We start from the raw sequence: 15172 nt of genomic DNA, 5'->3' as shown, positions 1-15172 counted from the left end.
TTGGATTGGAGAAAATCGCCCATCTGTAGAGAAGGATCTTCACCAACTGCAGTGCTCATGGAAGTGGTTTAAATTCCTTTAACATATGCCATCTCAGCTCATGCAACTGTTTTAATGGACTCATCCGTGTTGTAAGAAAATATAAGTAAGGGGTTTCAGTTCTCAATATGGCATAGAAGAAGAAACAGATTGGATAGGAAAGCATTTTGTGAGTAAAAAGGTCTTTTTTTTTTTTTTTTACACTGTTGCATTACTAGTAAACCTTTGGCAATTCCTTTTTCATAGTCATTTTAGTATCCACCTTTACACGACATTTTAGTTGAATGCGCATCGTAATTTTTCCTGTTCTTCTCCTCCAGGACCTGATTGATGAGTGGATAGCCAAAGAGGCCAAGAGATCCAACTCCAATAAAACCATGGATCCCAGCTGCTTAAAATGGACCCCTCCGAAGGGCACTTAAAGTGCCCTGTTACTCTGAGCCAGCGAACCCCAGCAGTAGGAATCCGTGCCCTAGGGATCTGTCTGTCATTTCTGTTGCTCTTGTGATTGGCAAGTACAGTGTCCTTTGGGAAGGCCACCCCCTCAGGACTGTCCTGGCTCCGACCTTTGTGTACACTGCAGACGCTGGTTCTGAGGAACTGTTGTTTCGGCCTCAGTGAGGTTGCCTGGATGGGATCTCTATTAGACTTGAGCGTGGATCCCTCGTAGCACTGACCCAAGGTGTTCTGTTGGGTACTGCGCCTGTCCAGTCACTGGTTCTCTCCTCATGTTCTTTAGCCCCATGAGGTTGTGTCGTGTCTTCTAAACTTTGTACTTGTGCTTCTTGCTGCCCAGGTCTGCCCAGTCACCAGACCTCCAAATGTGGTTGTCACCACCGGCACCTTTCCATTTAGCCTTCACACGTGATTTTTGGAGGGGCAGAGGAGAGGTAGCACTTCTGTGTGTGTATTGGGAGGGGTGTATTCCCTTTGAATTTCATCTCACTTTAATTTTTTTCCTCCATTTTTATTGGAAGACCTTTTCTTATTTGTGCTCAGTATCAGGCTGACCAGAGCCATACTTTTTGAAGACTCCCCAGGGATTACTTTTGGTAACAGCCCATAATCTATCTGAATGAGATAGAAGAATTAAGAGGTGTGGCAATTATGTATTTTGATTTGAGTTCACCTGTGGGCAGTGGGCAGTGCCTTGGTGGAAGGGAATGAACACTTTCTGCCTCACTATAAGTGTCCCATGGTAAATGTTTTCTCTCCCGTTACTTCCTGTCCCTGCCAAAATAATTTCTAGTTCTCCCTTTCAGGCTCCATGTTAAATGGTTAATTATACTGCAGAACCTTTTCACCAGTGTCAGTCTGACTTGGCACACTGATAATTCTGCATAAGTTTATTTTTATCTGAACATCCTCAGAGAAGTAGAAAGTGATCAATAGTGACTCCTGTCACCCAGCCCATGGCTCAGCCAGGTCGAATGGCCACTCCTGTCAAGGTTTGCTTCTCTGTTAAACAGTGCCTCACCCTCCCACTAGGGCTGAAGTGCTTGTTCTTGTCCTTCCAAGAACTCCTCCATTTCCTTTTTGGGATTTGCCATCATTCCCCTATTCTCTGGTCTCCTATTTTGGGTGGTGTTCATGTGAAGGAAAAGATGGCTCCCTCTAATTTCTCTAGCCCACTATAACCCACTATCCCGGGGCAGCTTTTGATGTATGACATGTCACCCTTCCCAAATTGTTCTCCTCCAACACTGCTGTCTTCATGTGGCGTCCTCACCACAATCCCGACTCTGGTCATTTGTGCCTTTCTCTTCTCATCTCCGTACACTACTTATACTCACTGTGGGTTGGGGGGAGCTAATTTTAAGCATGTTCAGTGGCAGCTCCCCACCAGTTTCAGTGTCACTGTTAAAATATCCAAAAGCAACTTCACTGGGGGTTTTCTTAAGGGGTTAAAGGCCTTTTACAGAAGCTAACCCTTCCCCACATGTGGTAGAATGTGCTGTTCTATATCTACTCCTCAATAAAGCATGTTCTCTGCTGAAACCTGTTTGCACCCAGGGGCTCTCATTTATGTATGAAAATGGTGCAGCTGACCTGCTACTAACAGTAAATGCACTTAGGATTTACTTTTTTTCCAAGCAGCCAACTGTGGTATGGTTTGTGACTGTGGATCTTTTTTTCCTCTGTGATGTGGGCTGTCTGTGGAGGGGGTGCTTATTCTGAACTTGTCTACTTGGGATATGTCCTCTCTGGCTCACTTTGGTTCCAACCAGTAGGCATGCATAGCAGGGACTAGTCAGTATTTTAAAGTGCATTTTCCTCTGATTTCAAGGTTAAAGGAACCAACAGGAAGATACCCATGGAGGTGGGAGAGCATACCCCTTCTCATCTCCAAGTTCATTTGCCAATAGTGAGCAGTGTCACTGCTAGTTCTTTACTTTTCCAGGTTGAGGTGATTGCTGCATTTTTCTGTAGCAAGTACTCAAACGCAGGTAAAGGTTTTGGAGAAGGAAACCTGGAGCCCAAGGTGACACAGTAAGCGATGAAGCCAGAAACCTCCTTTTGCTCTGTCCAACTTGAGAGCCCATGCCCTCCCCTCTGCCAGTTCCTTCCTTGCCTCTGATTCTTTAATGATGAATCATCTTCTCGTTTCTAGTTTTCTTTGCTTAAACCACAGGCCTTCATGCTTCTAATGGCTTCCTTTGCCAGAAAAATGAAACTGGTGAAAACTTTGGGATAAAAGTTGGTTTTAGTTGATATTTGTGGGCTGGGGAGCTAAATAAGGAAGCAAAAGATGCCTCGTGCTAGCTGTGCGTCTGAGAGCAAGCTGTCTAGTGGGCACTGCCGCTTTGCTTACAAGGTCTCCTTCAGTCCTCACCATACCACCACCATAAGGTGGGTGTTTTATCCCTTTTCCACAGGGAATAAATCAAGGCTCAGAAGCCTTGCTGATTCCAAATCCCATGCTTTTGACATTGCTGTCTTGAGACATGGAATGTCTGTATTTCTTTTTCTCACAAGAGAATAGTGGGTTGTATTAGGTAATTTTCATGTGGCATCCTCTCTATATGGCAAGACGATGCTTCCCATGTGGCCGTAGCTTTGGTTTTTTCCTGAGGTTCTAGGCGGTTGCCTGGGTAGGGTTAGGAATGACCTTGAATGGAGTTGTCTGTAAAGCCAGTTGGTTCAGATCAGGGTAGGGGCTACATATGAAGAGTCAGTATAGAAAAAGATCACAGCTTGCTTACAGTACACATTCCTTCTGGAACATTAAGAACAGCTTTGTAGATTTGTAACTTTTTTTTTTTTTTAAGGGCTTTTTTTTTATTGTTAAGATTTATTTATTTATTTATACAAGCACTGGGTACAGTCAGAAGCGCGGAGGGTGAGAGAATCCACCAGAGCCAGAGCGGGGAGCAGAGCAGGCAGACTGAAGTACACTGCTGAGGGGAGCAGCGGGCGGCAGGAGAGGTCTGCGCGCCATGTGGGACCCTCCTCTGGTGGCCGGGGAGCAGCCGGGGATCGAACCTACACTGCAGAGGCTGCGGGCAGCTTCGCAACCCAGCGCCCAACCGCTGTGCCACCGGGGAGGCCCCGATTTGTAACTTTTCAAAGGCAGTCATAAACACATTGGCTTTTAACTCCCTTGAAGGTCAGGTGATTTTTGGTGGCATTGGCCATACAGGTTTTTTATGAAGGGTGTGAAGAGCAAGCAGCATGGTTCTCAGCAGTTATTCTTTCCCTTGACCTTTTGAGAATCTAATCAAATCCAGGTCTTTTGTTATCTTAATGCAAATAATCATGCATTTGTTGGTAGTTCAGAAAATCAAGGTTTTGAAGTCCATTCCTGAACATGGGGGTAAGAAATAAACCCCAGCTTGAAAAAGAAAGCCCCAAAGAGGACTCCCAGCTCCACACACTACTGGCGCTAAGCTAGCTCTTTTAGTGTGCTGGCTCACGTGGCCCTCAACATTATTTTCCTTCCCATGGCCTCACAGATACATATATATGCAAAATGTTGTATAGGGTTTTGTATGTTAGAATATTGTATGCAACGTGTGCTGGGAATTCTAGAACCTACCTTTTATTTTCTTTGGGATCCTGGAGTTAGAGAATTGGCCCCCTACTAATTGTGCTCTAGAATTTTTCTACCACAAACTTGTATGCCTGCTTCTTCCAGCCTGTTTCCTGCTGATGGGACAGTATAATTGCCCACATCCTTTGGTATCTTGAACAAAATGCCCATGGATGTCATTAAGAAGGAATCAAAGGACTGCCAGTGGTGCAGAATGTCCCTGCTGCTGAAATAATTGGTTTGTCACTTCTGTCTTGTGCAGTACCTTTAGAAGAAGGTCGTGTTGCCACCATTTTTAGGGTCTGGGGGTTGGTTTGTGCGCAGGAGTGGAGAAGTAATGTGTGCTATTGCGTAACTTTGGCTCCATTTCTCCACCCAAATGTTCTGTGTGAGATATAAACATCTTAATTCTCCACGTGTCATGTTCATTCCAGGAAGTCAGCCTTTTTTACCAGGGTATTTATTTTGAGAAACAACTCACACTTACTCTGTTTCAAAGTTACTATAAACTTATGCTAGAACATCTCTCGAGATGCCCACCAGCAATTGCTCCCATCTCTGGATGTGTGTGCTGCTCCTCCAACATGGGCTATTTTCCTTCTCAAGTGTGGGCTGGACTTTTAACTTGTTTGCACTAACCCAGTGTGGCAGGAGTGATATCCTGTAGCTTCCACTTTGGCTTTTGGAAACCAGTTGACTTGTTTGCAAACCTGAAGTTGGAGCTAAACTGAACAGTGGTGAGGAGGTAGAGGCAACCGTGTGTGGGAGCACCAAGATGCTCCGCCAGCAGCAAGAACAACCCAGACCCTAAAATCCCACCTGAATGTGACCTCTTGAGCAATCCTGTTCGAGCCCAGGTGAAGTTAATGAGTCTTGCCAACCTGGAGAATTTGGAGAAATGCTGTTGAAGCAGTTATTTGGGAGTGGTTTGATAGCACTAGGTAAGGGGAATGAGGACTTTTTGAAACCAAAGCATTTGTGTGTTCCTTGCACTAAATGTCTGTGATGAGGAGAAGGTGCACCCAGAGGAGGGCTGCCACCTGTGTAACTCCCAGGGGTACCCTTCCCGTTCTTTGAGTTGGCACCCTCAGAACCAGTGCAGCTCCTGTTGGTCATTTGGTCTGTCTTCTGAGGTCCCTGCCTTGGAATTCTTAGCCACCTCCTTGCAGCAGCAACTGAGGGAGTGAGTTTTCTCTCAGGACTAGGCTCCCCACTTCCTGCTCCAGTGTTCATGTGCCTCCCCATTGCTTATGGATTGGGTTCCCCTTTGTCATGGTTAATTCTCCGTAAGTAGCTTTTGCCATTTCCCTGCTCATAGCATGGTTGTGTTCATGCAACTGACAAAGTCCCCCCTCCTGGCCTAGATGGGAAAGCCTGTACCTCAGCACCCCCCAGAGTACCCCACAGGCAAGAAAGGTACTGTAGTTAAATAAATTTGGAAAACATTGAGTTAAGAAATCAGCATGTTTTCTTATGTGAGGGCTTCTCAAAATCTTGGTATTTTCTAAGAGGGAGATACATTGTAATATTCCTGAAAATAATAGTTTCATTACTACCCACTCATAGGCCCAGCTAAGGGAATTTCTTGTGACATCTTGATCTCTCCACCTGAGACTTGTCTGTAGGATTATGGTGTAGCCTGAGTGGTTGATTGTGGTGTCAGAAAGCCTTGGCTCAAACCCTGGTGCTGCCATTCCTGTGACTTAAAGCATCTGAAGGACGAGTATAACCTTCCTTAGAATGAAGGTTGCCCAGCAGAACATTCGACACAGACACACACTGATAAACAAAAGATGAATTTGCAGTCTCCTTCAGAAAGCTCAAATACATGTGGTTTCTAGTTGTCATCAGTGCTTTGAAGCAGAAATGTCAAAGTGTGTGAGCCTAACTTGAGGATACTAGCAGACTTGCTGTGGCAGAAGCCCTAACTGCCGCAGGACCTGATCTGGGACCTGAAGGGACTGGAGCATTGTTTAGACTGGAGAACCTGAAGCAGGCAAGCACAGGGCCTTGGAGCCTCGAGGAGAATGTCGGCTTTGCCACCCCACACCCCTGGGGTATTTCTCACAGAACAAGGGTGAGGTATGAGAAAAAAAAGTGAAGCTTGCAATTCATTCAAGGCTCATGAACAGTCCTAGACTGGAGATTGTCCTCAGGTCTTTGGAAGAATACTTAAGTAATCATAACTTACACCTTAGCTACTTGACCTTTTAGTGGCTTTCGCTGTCGCTAGAACCTTCCCAGGCACCCAGATGTAGGGCCTGCCGTCTATGCCAATGCTTTCCCCTCTGAACATTCAGGCCATCCCCACCAAAGAAGCGAGATACCCAAAAAACTTCTAGCACATTTTCTTGGAGACAGGGACACCCAGAAGCCAGATGTTGACTATCCTAGTGAAGGAACCAGCCTCCCTTTGCTGTGGAACCCACGCAAGTGCCAGCTGACTCCTTTGTTCAGTGCTGTGCTTGTGGCCTTGAGCTTACTCTGGCCAACATGCTTCTTTCTAAGCTTCTTGGGCTTTGTCCTGGCTGCTGGTAAACCACTGGGGCACAGACAGTTCTCCCCATCAGACTTGGGCTCAGCAACCCTCAGGATGGTTTGAGTTCTCTGTGCTCAGGGCTGGGAGAGCTCAGGGAATGATCAACTGCCTGGGTCCCTGAAATGAGGGAGGATTGAAAGACCTCACACCCAGTTCTCTAAGAAGATGTGGACTTGGTGCCTTGCAGCAGTGATTGGGGCTTCATGGTATTCTAAAGGGAAAAGCTCCCTGCCTTAAAGTCCCTTCCACTCCAGAATACCTGCGATACCTCCCCACTTTGTCAAGGTTACTTTCCGTTTTCTGTCATCCTTAACCTGTGCCCCAAGCTTGCTTTCCACTTGAGGAAAATTCCCTTTGTGAATCTGGAAACGGCCAGTGGCCTGCTGATGTGCCCTGAACCAGAGGAGTCGGTCATTGTTCATTCCTTTATTGAGCCCCTACTGCGCCCTGAGCTTTTAGGGGAGAGGAGTGGGTGTGGCTGGATCCTGCTGTGCAATGAGGTGAAAGGGGCAGAGGGAGAGCAGGCTCACTGCAGCTGCAGTGGTGACAACAGTGCGTTTATGCGAGACTGCTGCTTGAGGCCGCCGGTCCTGGAATGAGTTCAGTGAGGGCCTGTGGACACACCAGCGTTGAGCCCAGGTGACACTGAGGAGTCTTGGCCCAGCAGCTGGTCGGCTGTGTGGTCCAGGTAGGGAGAACGGGACTTCCGTCTCCAGGAAGCATGCACTGGGGGTTTTCACTTGGACCCCACGTCCTCATCCTCTCTGCCTGGGGAGAGCTCTGCACATAGAATGTGGTTAGGGGTGTCTTCTCATCCCTCCACCTGCAGAGGCATTCCCTGCCACACCGTTTCCTGCCTCAGGTTTCCTGCCTGTCGATATCTAGGGTGACCAAATCACAGACTCATCTGCTGTATCCACCATTGCACCATCATAAAGGCCTCCAGAGTGTGGATGGGCCATCCCTCAGTTACCCTCTGAAGTTGGGGACAAAAAAAGTACTGTGGACTAGAAACAATACAGCTTTTGGTCCTGGCCCTGTTACCAGCTCACTGTGGTTTGGGGCAAGTTGCTTTCCATCCCTGAGAAGAGATGATTTCTTAAGGTCCACACTAGATATGCAGTTAATTTATTTCTAATTGGTGTTGGAGTGACTCCCACAACCCACTGAAGGAAACACCTCAAAAAAAAAAACCCTCAGGGAAAACATGTCCTGTCTTCATTCCCAAGAGCCTGAGTTAGCACGAGCACCTGTTCTGTGCGGGAAGTTAGTGAGGTCCAGATGTCTGCGGCTCTGGGGGAAAGGCCAGGTGAAAGGGACACTGGGGCTCAGTGTCTTGACTCGCTGGGACACCCCCTGCCCTTTGTGCTGTGCTGGCTGGAGCTGGCTTTCTCCCAACCTGACTCCAGCTTTCGTGCTTGTCCCCATGAGTCTATTTGGAGTTGTGGCTCCTACTGGTAGGGGTTAGCTGGTAACACCCTCCTGGGATGATCTGCACGTAGAATTTTTGGAGACAGAAAATATCTTAAGATTGAAAGCATGAGTCTAGGATTCACCCCTACACACCATTCTGCTACCTGGAAAGGGGAGCGTAGGGCCTGGGTGTGTGGGTGCAGGTAGTGACAGGACTACTGGTGTTTCAGCCCTGGATTATCAAAGGGACCACTTCCTCTGCTTCGACTATACTCTGCAGTCTCTGCCTGGTGGCAAGTGGGGGGCCCGTTCCATGGAGACTGGCAGCACAGTGGCCACTTTCCCTAAGATGCTCTTGCAATCCACTACAGGCTTCACCTACCTTCTGTAGATGGTCCTTTCCTGCCCAGGAGGTCCTGGACCATTTGTCCTCGATGATACCCTAGTGATGGAGAAGAGAGACAGGAGGTGCAATAGTGGAACGCTGTCTTGAAACCAAGACGGCCAGGGCCAGGGCCAGAGGTAGGGCCTGGTAAATGAGAGTGTTTCTCAATCATCCTAGGAGTCGAGGAAAACCCATGAATTGGTTCATTCACTCACTGATTCATCAACTGAGTCCTTTCTTTCTCCCTTCTGCCCTTCCTTCCATAAACAACCTCAAGGGTGTTTCTAATATAAACTGCTGGGTGTTGGGGATACCAAGGAGATGGCAAACCTGGCACCTGCCCTGGGGCAGATTTCTAGTCCGGGGACAACAGCTGTGTGACCCAGCAGGACAGTGCAGTGCATTGTGCCAAGGAGAGCTTCGGGGCCAGGCCCTGAGAGAAGCTCCACCTGGGCAGGGCAGGCAGTCTGGAAGGAGAGAGGCCTGGGAGTCCGTGAGGGCAGCCCAGAGGACGTGGTGAGTCATGTTGAGGCGCTGGACTTGGTCCTGGGAGCACCAAAGGATGGGTGTGTAAAGGTTGGTTATTTTGGTTGATTTTATTCTGTTTTACCGAAGGGGCTTTAAACACGCTACTGCTCGCTTAGATAGGCACTTCCAAGATAATCTTTGAGTCCAAGGTGAGGAATGGATTGATCCATTTTTCCAGTTCCATGCTTTAGACCCAAGGTGATTTTTGAACTAGACTCATCCCTGTCTCCTTGTCCCTGTGACTACTCCGTTGACATGAAACAACCAGGAGGTTGTCTAAGGAAGCAACCAGGAGGCTGAGTGTGGCCGATCTGCACCCCCACCTCCACTGCCAGTGCGGTCTGTCTCCCGTCAGGCTTGTTAGTGGTTAGGACAACTCGGCTAACCCCTCAGGGAATATGCCAAGGGGAGGGTCTGGTTGACAGTTTACCTGTTCTTCTCTCTGACTGGAGAGGAGGTATTCCTGGGGGAGAGAAAAAGAAGGAATGAAGGCCACACTGCTTCCCTGGGGGCTCAGTGATGTGGGAATGGCTCATGGCTCTCTGGGGTTGGGTGCCTTGGTGGGGCTTCAGGGGAGCTCCAGTCCCTCCCCGATGTCCTCGTGTGGCTGGGCCACTCTGCTGCTCCTGGCAGAGGCAGCGTGACAGTATGGGAAGCACACAGATTTGGGCACTGGCACTGGCACCAGCAGGTCATCCTGGGAAAGTGCTAGACTTTTCTGGGCCTCAGCTGTGAGATATAATCACATGTGAGCACAGTAGGAGCTCAAGGAATGTTCCCCTTAGACTCCCACCCTGTGCTTCTCATGGGTTGGGTTTAGAAGAAAACTCTGAAGTGGTTCAATCTAAAACTCATTTTGTAGAGGAGAAAACTAAGGTTTGAAATGTCTGGTCACATGATGGTTTTTTCTATTTTTGTAAGCATTTTTTAAAAATCACAAAGCATTCCTAGAATGCATACCAATTATAAAAAGGGTCAAGTAATGTGGAGGTTTGTACACTCTCCCTCACCACCACCTCTAATCCTGGAGGTAGCCACTGTTGATGTATTTCCTTTTAGAACTTTCCTTATGCATCTTTATGTATATGTGTGTGTGTGTGCATTTAGTTTTGTTAAAAAACAAGTACTTTTTTTCCACTTAACCAGTACCACAAAGGTTATGGATATGCCTAATATATTGTGACCATCCCCCTATAGATGGTTTTGATGTTATTTCCAAAGTCTGGCTATTAGAAGCAAGTTGGCAATGAACACTCTGGTACAAATAGCTCAGGACTCTTGTACCAATAGGATTCCTATTTGACAGAGTTCCTGAAGTGAGAATATTGATGAAAAAGTATGTACATGCCCACCTTGATGGATAGTACCAACATGCCCTCCAGATAGTACATAAAGGTGCCAGTTTCTCCATACCCTCACCCACACTCCTTTATATATAGAGAGAGTTGGCCCTAAGAAAGATTAAAATGCTCTATTGGGAATATTTTTTCCTCGTCCTCCCAGGAACTGACTCCTGAATTAAGAATGCCTTCAGGAAACACAGGTTCACTTTACTAACTATGTGAGCCCAACAGAATTGACTAGAAAATTTGGCTTGTGGGTCTGCTCACATCTAGTTGCTGATCTCTAGCTTTGCCACCACTCTCCAGAGTCATTTACAGTACCCAAGGCAGGGGCACCAACAGGGTGCCAAGTACCAGCCCCTCCCCCCTTAGGGGGATGGTCCCCCATATGCCAGAGACAGTGTCCCAGCTGGCATCACTAACACTCCCCAGAGTGTCCCAGTTTGTAGATTATACATAGGGTACACTACACCCCATCGTGTGAACGATCCCCACTGGACTGTACTCTGGGTCCTGGACTTTAAGCCAGGGCCTCTGCATGGTGTTAGAACCCACTCAAAACCACACCTCCATGGGGGCCTTCCCACCTTAGTCACTCACCTCCCACCCGTTTCCCCATCAGCCCAAAGAACTGGCTCGCTTTGCCCCTCTTCACCTCCTGAAGCTGGAACTGAATGCTGGGGATAATATCTTCCTGAAGAAGCAAAGAGTTCATTAGAGTTAGTGTCAGGGCGTGGGGGACATGGGTGGGGGGCAGGGGTGAAGAGACAAGATGGGCAGCCTGAGCAGTGAGAATTGCAGTAGTACTTGTCTGTTGGCACTGCATATTTTACAAAATGCTGTGCATAGTAACGACAATAACATTAAACCTACTATGTCCCTGGCACTGTACTAAGCATTTTCATATGTGAACTCATTAATCCTCACCAAACCCCAAGTACTATTGCTGTTACCATTTTGCAGATGAAAACAATGCGTGTGTCACTCAAACATTCGAGCAGGGGGCACCCTGAGGTGCCACCACTCCTCTATCACCTCGCCTCATTAGTGGTTAGAACCACAGTGTAAGTTCTTTCTGAGTGCTAGCCAGTCTCTCCAGTGTCCCCAGCCCTGTGTCTTGAGGGGCAAAGGGTTGTTACCAGCCAAGAAAGGAGAAGGACCATAAGACCCAGCTGCAGGGCAGGACCCAGCTGTACTCGGTTTCCATGTGGGTGCACGGGGCACCCTGTCATACGGTTCCACCTCTTTGCCAGGCCAGGTCCTCTGATGCTGGGCACAGATTCAGTAAAGGCTGGGGGGAAAAAAGCACTCGGAATCATCTCCCCACTGTCCCCATTTTACAGGTGAGGAAAGTCATGTCCTGAGAGGAGCAGTAGGGCCCTGTCCAGGGTCACAGAGAATCAGTGGAGAAGCTGAGACTTGAACCCTGGTCTCCTCAACAGCGTGCACTTCCATTTGCAGACCAACCAAAGCTATCGCAATGGCTGTCTGTCCAATGGCTCTGCATGGGCACTGGTGCCTACTATCTGGGGCCTGGGAGGCACCAGACTCAGACTTGGACCATCTGGGAGCCTCCTAGGGGACTTTCCAAGCGCTGGTCCTGTTTGCCTCTGGCTTGCAAGCATCTCCCTATATGACTGCCTGTAGGCAGGATCAGAGCTGGTGGGGTGCAGGTACTGGTCTCTAACTTTTAGATTTCTCCCCAATGAATGCTTAGGTCAGTTGAGTAGAAAAGACTGATGATTAAACCAGTACTTGTCAGGAGGGTAAGTTTCTACATGTGAGACAATAGTGATCCTGACCCAAGATGATCCCTTGAAAGAAAATTCTGGGAAAAAAAAAAAAAAGAAAGAAAATTCTGGAAAACCTCTGATGCACAGAGATACAGAATCAGACCATGGACAAGGTATGCTGATGAAGTGCTTGTTGAAGCAAGGTGCTTTAGAAGCTGTGCTGTCTTGGACAAACCACTTGACATCTCTGGGCTTCAGTTTCCGTATCTGTGAATTAGGGATAATAATGTACCTTCTTCCCCATGAGATTGATATGAAGATTAAATGGATTAATATTTATAAACAGTGCCAGAAACATAGTACGAGTTAAATAAGTGTTATACACAAACATGCACACACTCACACTCTTGCTACCATGGGGATAGGTCCCGTCAAAGGTTGGCCAGGCCATGGTCTTACCCACAGAGGGGCAGTCAGACAACTGGCCTTTCTATATAAACCTGCTCTCCTGGCAGCCACATAGGAGATTCCTCCCCAGCCCCCAAACCCTGCTTCTCTCCAAAGGTACCTCCAGGGTCACCGTTACCCAGGGTCCCACTTCAGCGCTGAGAACGAGTTCCTCGTCCCCGGCCCAAGTGCAGGCGTTCAGCCCCATCAGGAGGAGCAGGGCAAGGCCGAGCAGCATGGTGAGCCTCCCTGTCCTGGACCCTCTGTCAGCCCCTCTTGGTCACCAGCCGGTCTGTCCTCTGGGTCCTCACTGGCTCCTTTCAGGTAGGCGGGGAAGTGCCACCTGTCTTCAGTGCTTCCAGCTATCCTGCTGCTTCTCCAGTTTATCTGCCCCCCCTGGGCCATTTCCGGTACTCCCCTCCCTCCCTGACTAGAAAGGCCAATGGTATGAGGTGCTGCTCAGAAGGAGGGACAGGTCCTCACCCACTGCCATCCCAGCACTTGATCCCCGGCTTAGCCCTCTGATGCAACACCTGCCTCACCTTCCTTGGCCGTGTTCCCTTCAGCAGCAGGTGCACAATGGGGCAGTGTGTGGCGCTGGAGCCTGCAGCTTCCTGACTGGAAGCCCTAAGGGGCTTCTTGGAAGCGTGAGGGGTGGGGTGCTGTATGACTCCTCCCTTTTTGGTGCTCTGCTCCCTTGTACAGAGAGGCCTCACCCCAGAACTTAGCATTCCCCTTCCTGTCATGCAGCCCCCCTTCCTCGGTGTTCCCTACCATCTGTGGTCTCCACGTGTGTATAGAAACACAGGTCTTGCCCAATGAGAAACAACACTGTGCTTAGAAACAAGACTCTTCACAAGCCGAAATTGGGATTTGCCAGAAAAAAAATCTGCCATAAGTATCATGCGCTCTACCGCTGACACACGCCTTCCCACTACTCTCAAAGTGCTTTCTACAGCCAACCTGACCTGTCTCTTCCCGCTTACAGCCTTCCCGTGTGTCCCAGTCGCCCTCGGGCATGAAGTTCAAGCTCCCTAACATGGCTCTCCAGGTCCTTCTCCACTTAATGCCTCCATGTCTCCCTTCCACTTGTGCACCCACCCAGCCACCCACCACCCATCCATCCATGCATCCTCCCATACACCCACCCATGCACCCATCCATCCTAGCTGCACCACTAAGTAGCTGTGTGACCTCAGGCACATTTCTTAACCCCTTCAAACCTAAGAATCTTTATCTTTAAAACAGGATTAATAATAGCACTTATTTTCAAAGATGTTTGAGGATGAAATGAGATAATGGAGCACTTAGCACAGTGCGTGATGGTAAATATTTAATACCCGTTCACTGTTATTACTGTTACTATTATTGACACTGGGTGAAGCATGGGCCAAGAAAAATGTAGAAGACACCACTCTTGTCCAACAGCGCCTCACAGTCCAGGATAGGAGACCTCTGGCTGGTGGACAAGCTTTGCTCATGTTTGCTCGTGTTTGGTATGTGCACACATAGAAATTAAAGGGAAGGGCTTGACTCTCTCCGGCCTGCCCAGCAGCCATTCCCTGCCCCAGGACACACTGCGCCACCCCCAGGATGGGCTGAGACTTCTGCCCCCTCAGGCGTTGGACTTGGCTGTTGCCTCTGCCAGGGTCTGCCTTTCCACCTGGCAAACTCCTGCCCTTAAAGGTCCCAATTAATGGTCACCTCCTCAGTAGTAGTTTTCTGTCTCTATTTCTGTTCTCAGCAAAAATGAGTTAACCCCTTTCCTGGACTTTTCTGCTGTTTCTTACCTGTATGACTGGCAGCTCCGCAGGCTGTGGTGGGAGGCTGTGCAGATTGCGTTCTGCGCAGAGGTGGCCGCCTCGGGGGTGTGACCCCGCGCAGGTGTGACCCAGCCCTCATCCTGCTCGCTGAGCTGTGTGGGCTGGCATGAGACTGCACTCTGCTACAAGCAGGTGTTTTGCTCTGTTTCTCCCAAGGGGGCCAGCTGGACTGAGGACAGGCCTGCTAGTCTGCAGGATGGTAGCTGATGACGGCCTGGCTTTCTGGGGTGGGCTGTAATAAATGTGTGCTTGGCACACCGAAGTCCTAACAAAACCTGCAATCACTGAGACCAGACCAGGGAAGGCAGAGATGAATCAGAGCATGTGGAGGTTTGAGGGAGGATACCCCCAAATGCATGCCACCTCCACCCCCTTCCAGGATTCTCTTTGGTGGATCCCAAATGGGATGGCTTCAGCCTCCCAGCATTTGCTGACATGCAGATTCCCTGGCTCAGCCTCATTCTGACACAGACAGCCCTGTCTGTGGATCTGTCCCCGCGCTCGGAGGGGCTGTCACTCACCTGCCTATGGGCAGAGTCCTTACTAACTCACATTACATTTTGGGGGTTCTGTTGCTACAGGTTCTTCCTTATGGAGAACAGTTTTGCTTTTCATTCTCTTCATTTCACAGATATGGAAACTAAGGCAGGGTGGGCTTGTTCTAGGTTACACTGAGGACGCCTGTCTGGCTAGCATCCTGGACCTCCCACCTCTCACTGGGGCCTCAGCCCACAAGGACAGGCCACACAGGCTGGGAGCAGAGGAACAGCATGGGCCTCCAGGAGGGAGATGACTTTCCATTCCGCAGAGTCAAACCTCCCACCTAAGGAAGGAGTCTCTCTGAGTCTCAGTGTCTCCCACTGCAAATTGCAGCTTCTCCTCACTGGGCAGT

The 15172-nt window shown here is 48.9% G+C and overlaps 2 protein-coding genes across 3 annotated transcripts in view; one reads left to right on the top strand and one right to left on the bottom strand.

The window, feature by feature from the left end:
- Window positions 1-2033, top strand: part of KAT7 (lysine acetyltransferase 7) — a 31248-nt gene extending 29215 nt beyond the window's left edge. For both annotated transcript variants that reach the window (XM_037493784.2, XM_037493783.2), the window contains one exon: window positions 360-2033. In XM_037493784.2, coding sequence (XP_037349681.1) covers window positions 360-461 — 102 coding nt within the window. In that variant the 3' untranslated portion in view covers window positions 462-2033. The remainder of the gene's footprint in view (window positions 1-359) is intronic.
- Window positions 2034-7337: 5304 nt separating this feature from the next.
- On the bottom strand, window positions 7338-12695 carry TAC4 (tachykinin precursor 4). The gene is made up of 5 exons (XM_037493263.1): window positions 12579-12695; window positions 10878-10971; window positions 9365-9397; window positions 8404-8463; window positions 7338-7388 (listed from the first exon to the last, which is right to left on the bottom strand). The coding sequence occupies exons 1-5, from the start codon at window positions 12693-12695 to the stop codon at window positions 7345-7347; spliced, it is 348 nt and encodes a 115-aa protein (XP_037349160.1). The 3' UTR covers window positions 7338-7344.
- Window positions 12696-15172: the final 2477 nt, after the last annotated feature.

This window comes from Talpa occidentalis, unplaced genomic scaffold (genome assembly GCF_014898055.3).
Source record: "Talpa occidentalis isolate TD23 unplaced genomic scaffold, MPIMG_talOcc4v2.1 talOcc4.7, whole genome shotgun sequence".
In the NCBI taxonomy this organism is placed as follows: Eukaryota; Metazoa; Chordata; class Mammalia; order Eulipotyphla; family Talpidae; genus Talpa; species Talpa occidentalis.
The sequence above is the reverse complement of the archived record's forward strand: the minus strand, read 5'-3'. Positions and strand labels throughout refer to the sequence as shown.

Excerpts from the sequence above, each read along its gene's own strand:
- TAC4 (XM_037493263.1), bottom strand. The coding sequence starts at position 12,695 with ATGCTGCTCGGCCTTGCCCTGCTCCTCCTGATGGGGCTGAACGCCTGC. Across the intron at positions 9,398-10,877 it reads GATGGGGAAACGGGTGGGAG|GAATACCTCCTCTCCAGTCA; the intron begins GTGAGTGACTAA and ends TCTCTCCCCCAG. Across the intron at positions 7,389-8,403 it reads GAAAGGACCATCTACAGAAG|AGCTCTCCCCAGGCAGAGAG; the intron begins GTAGGTGAAGCC and ends TTCTATGTGCAG.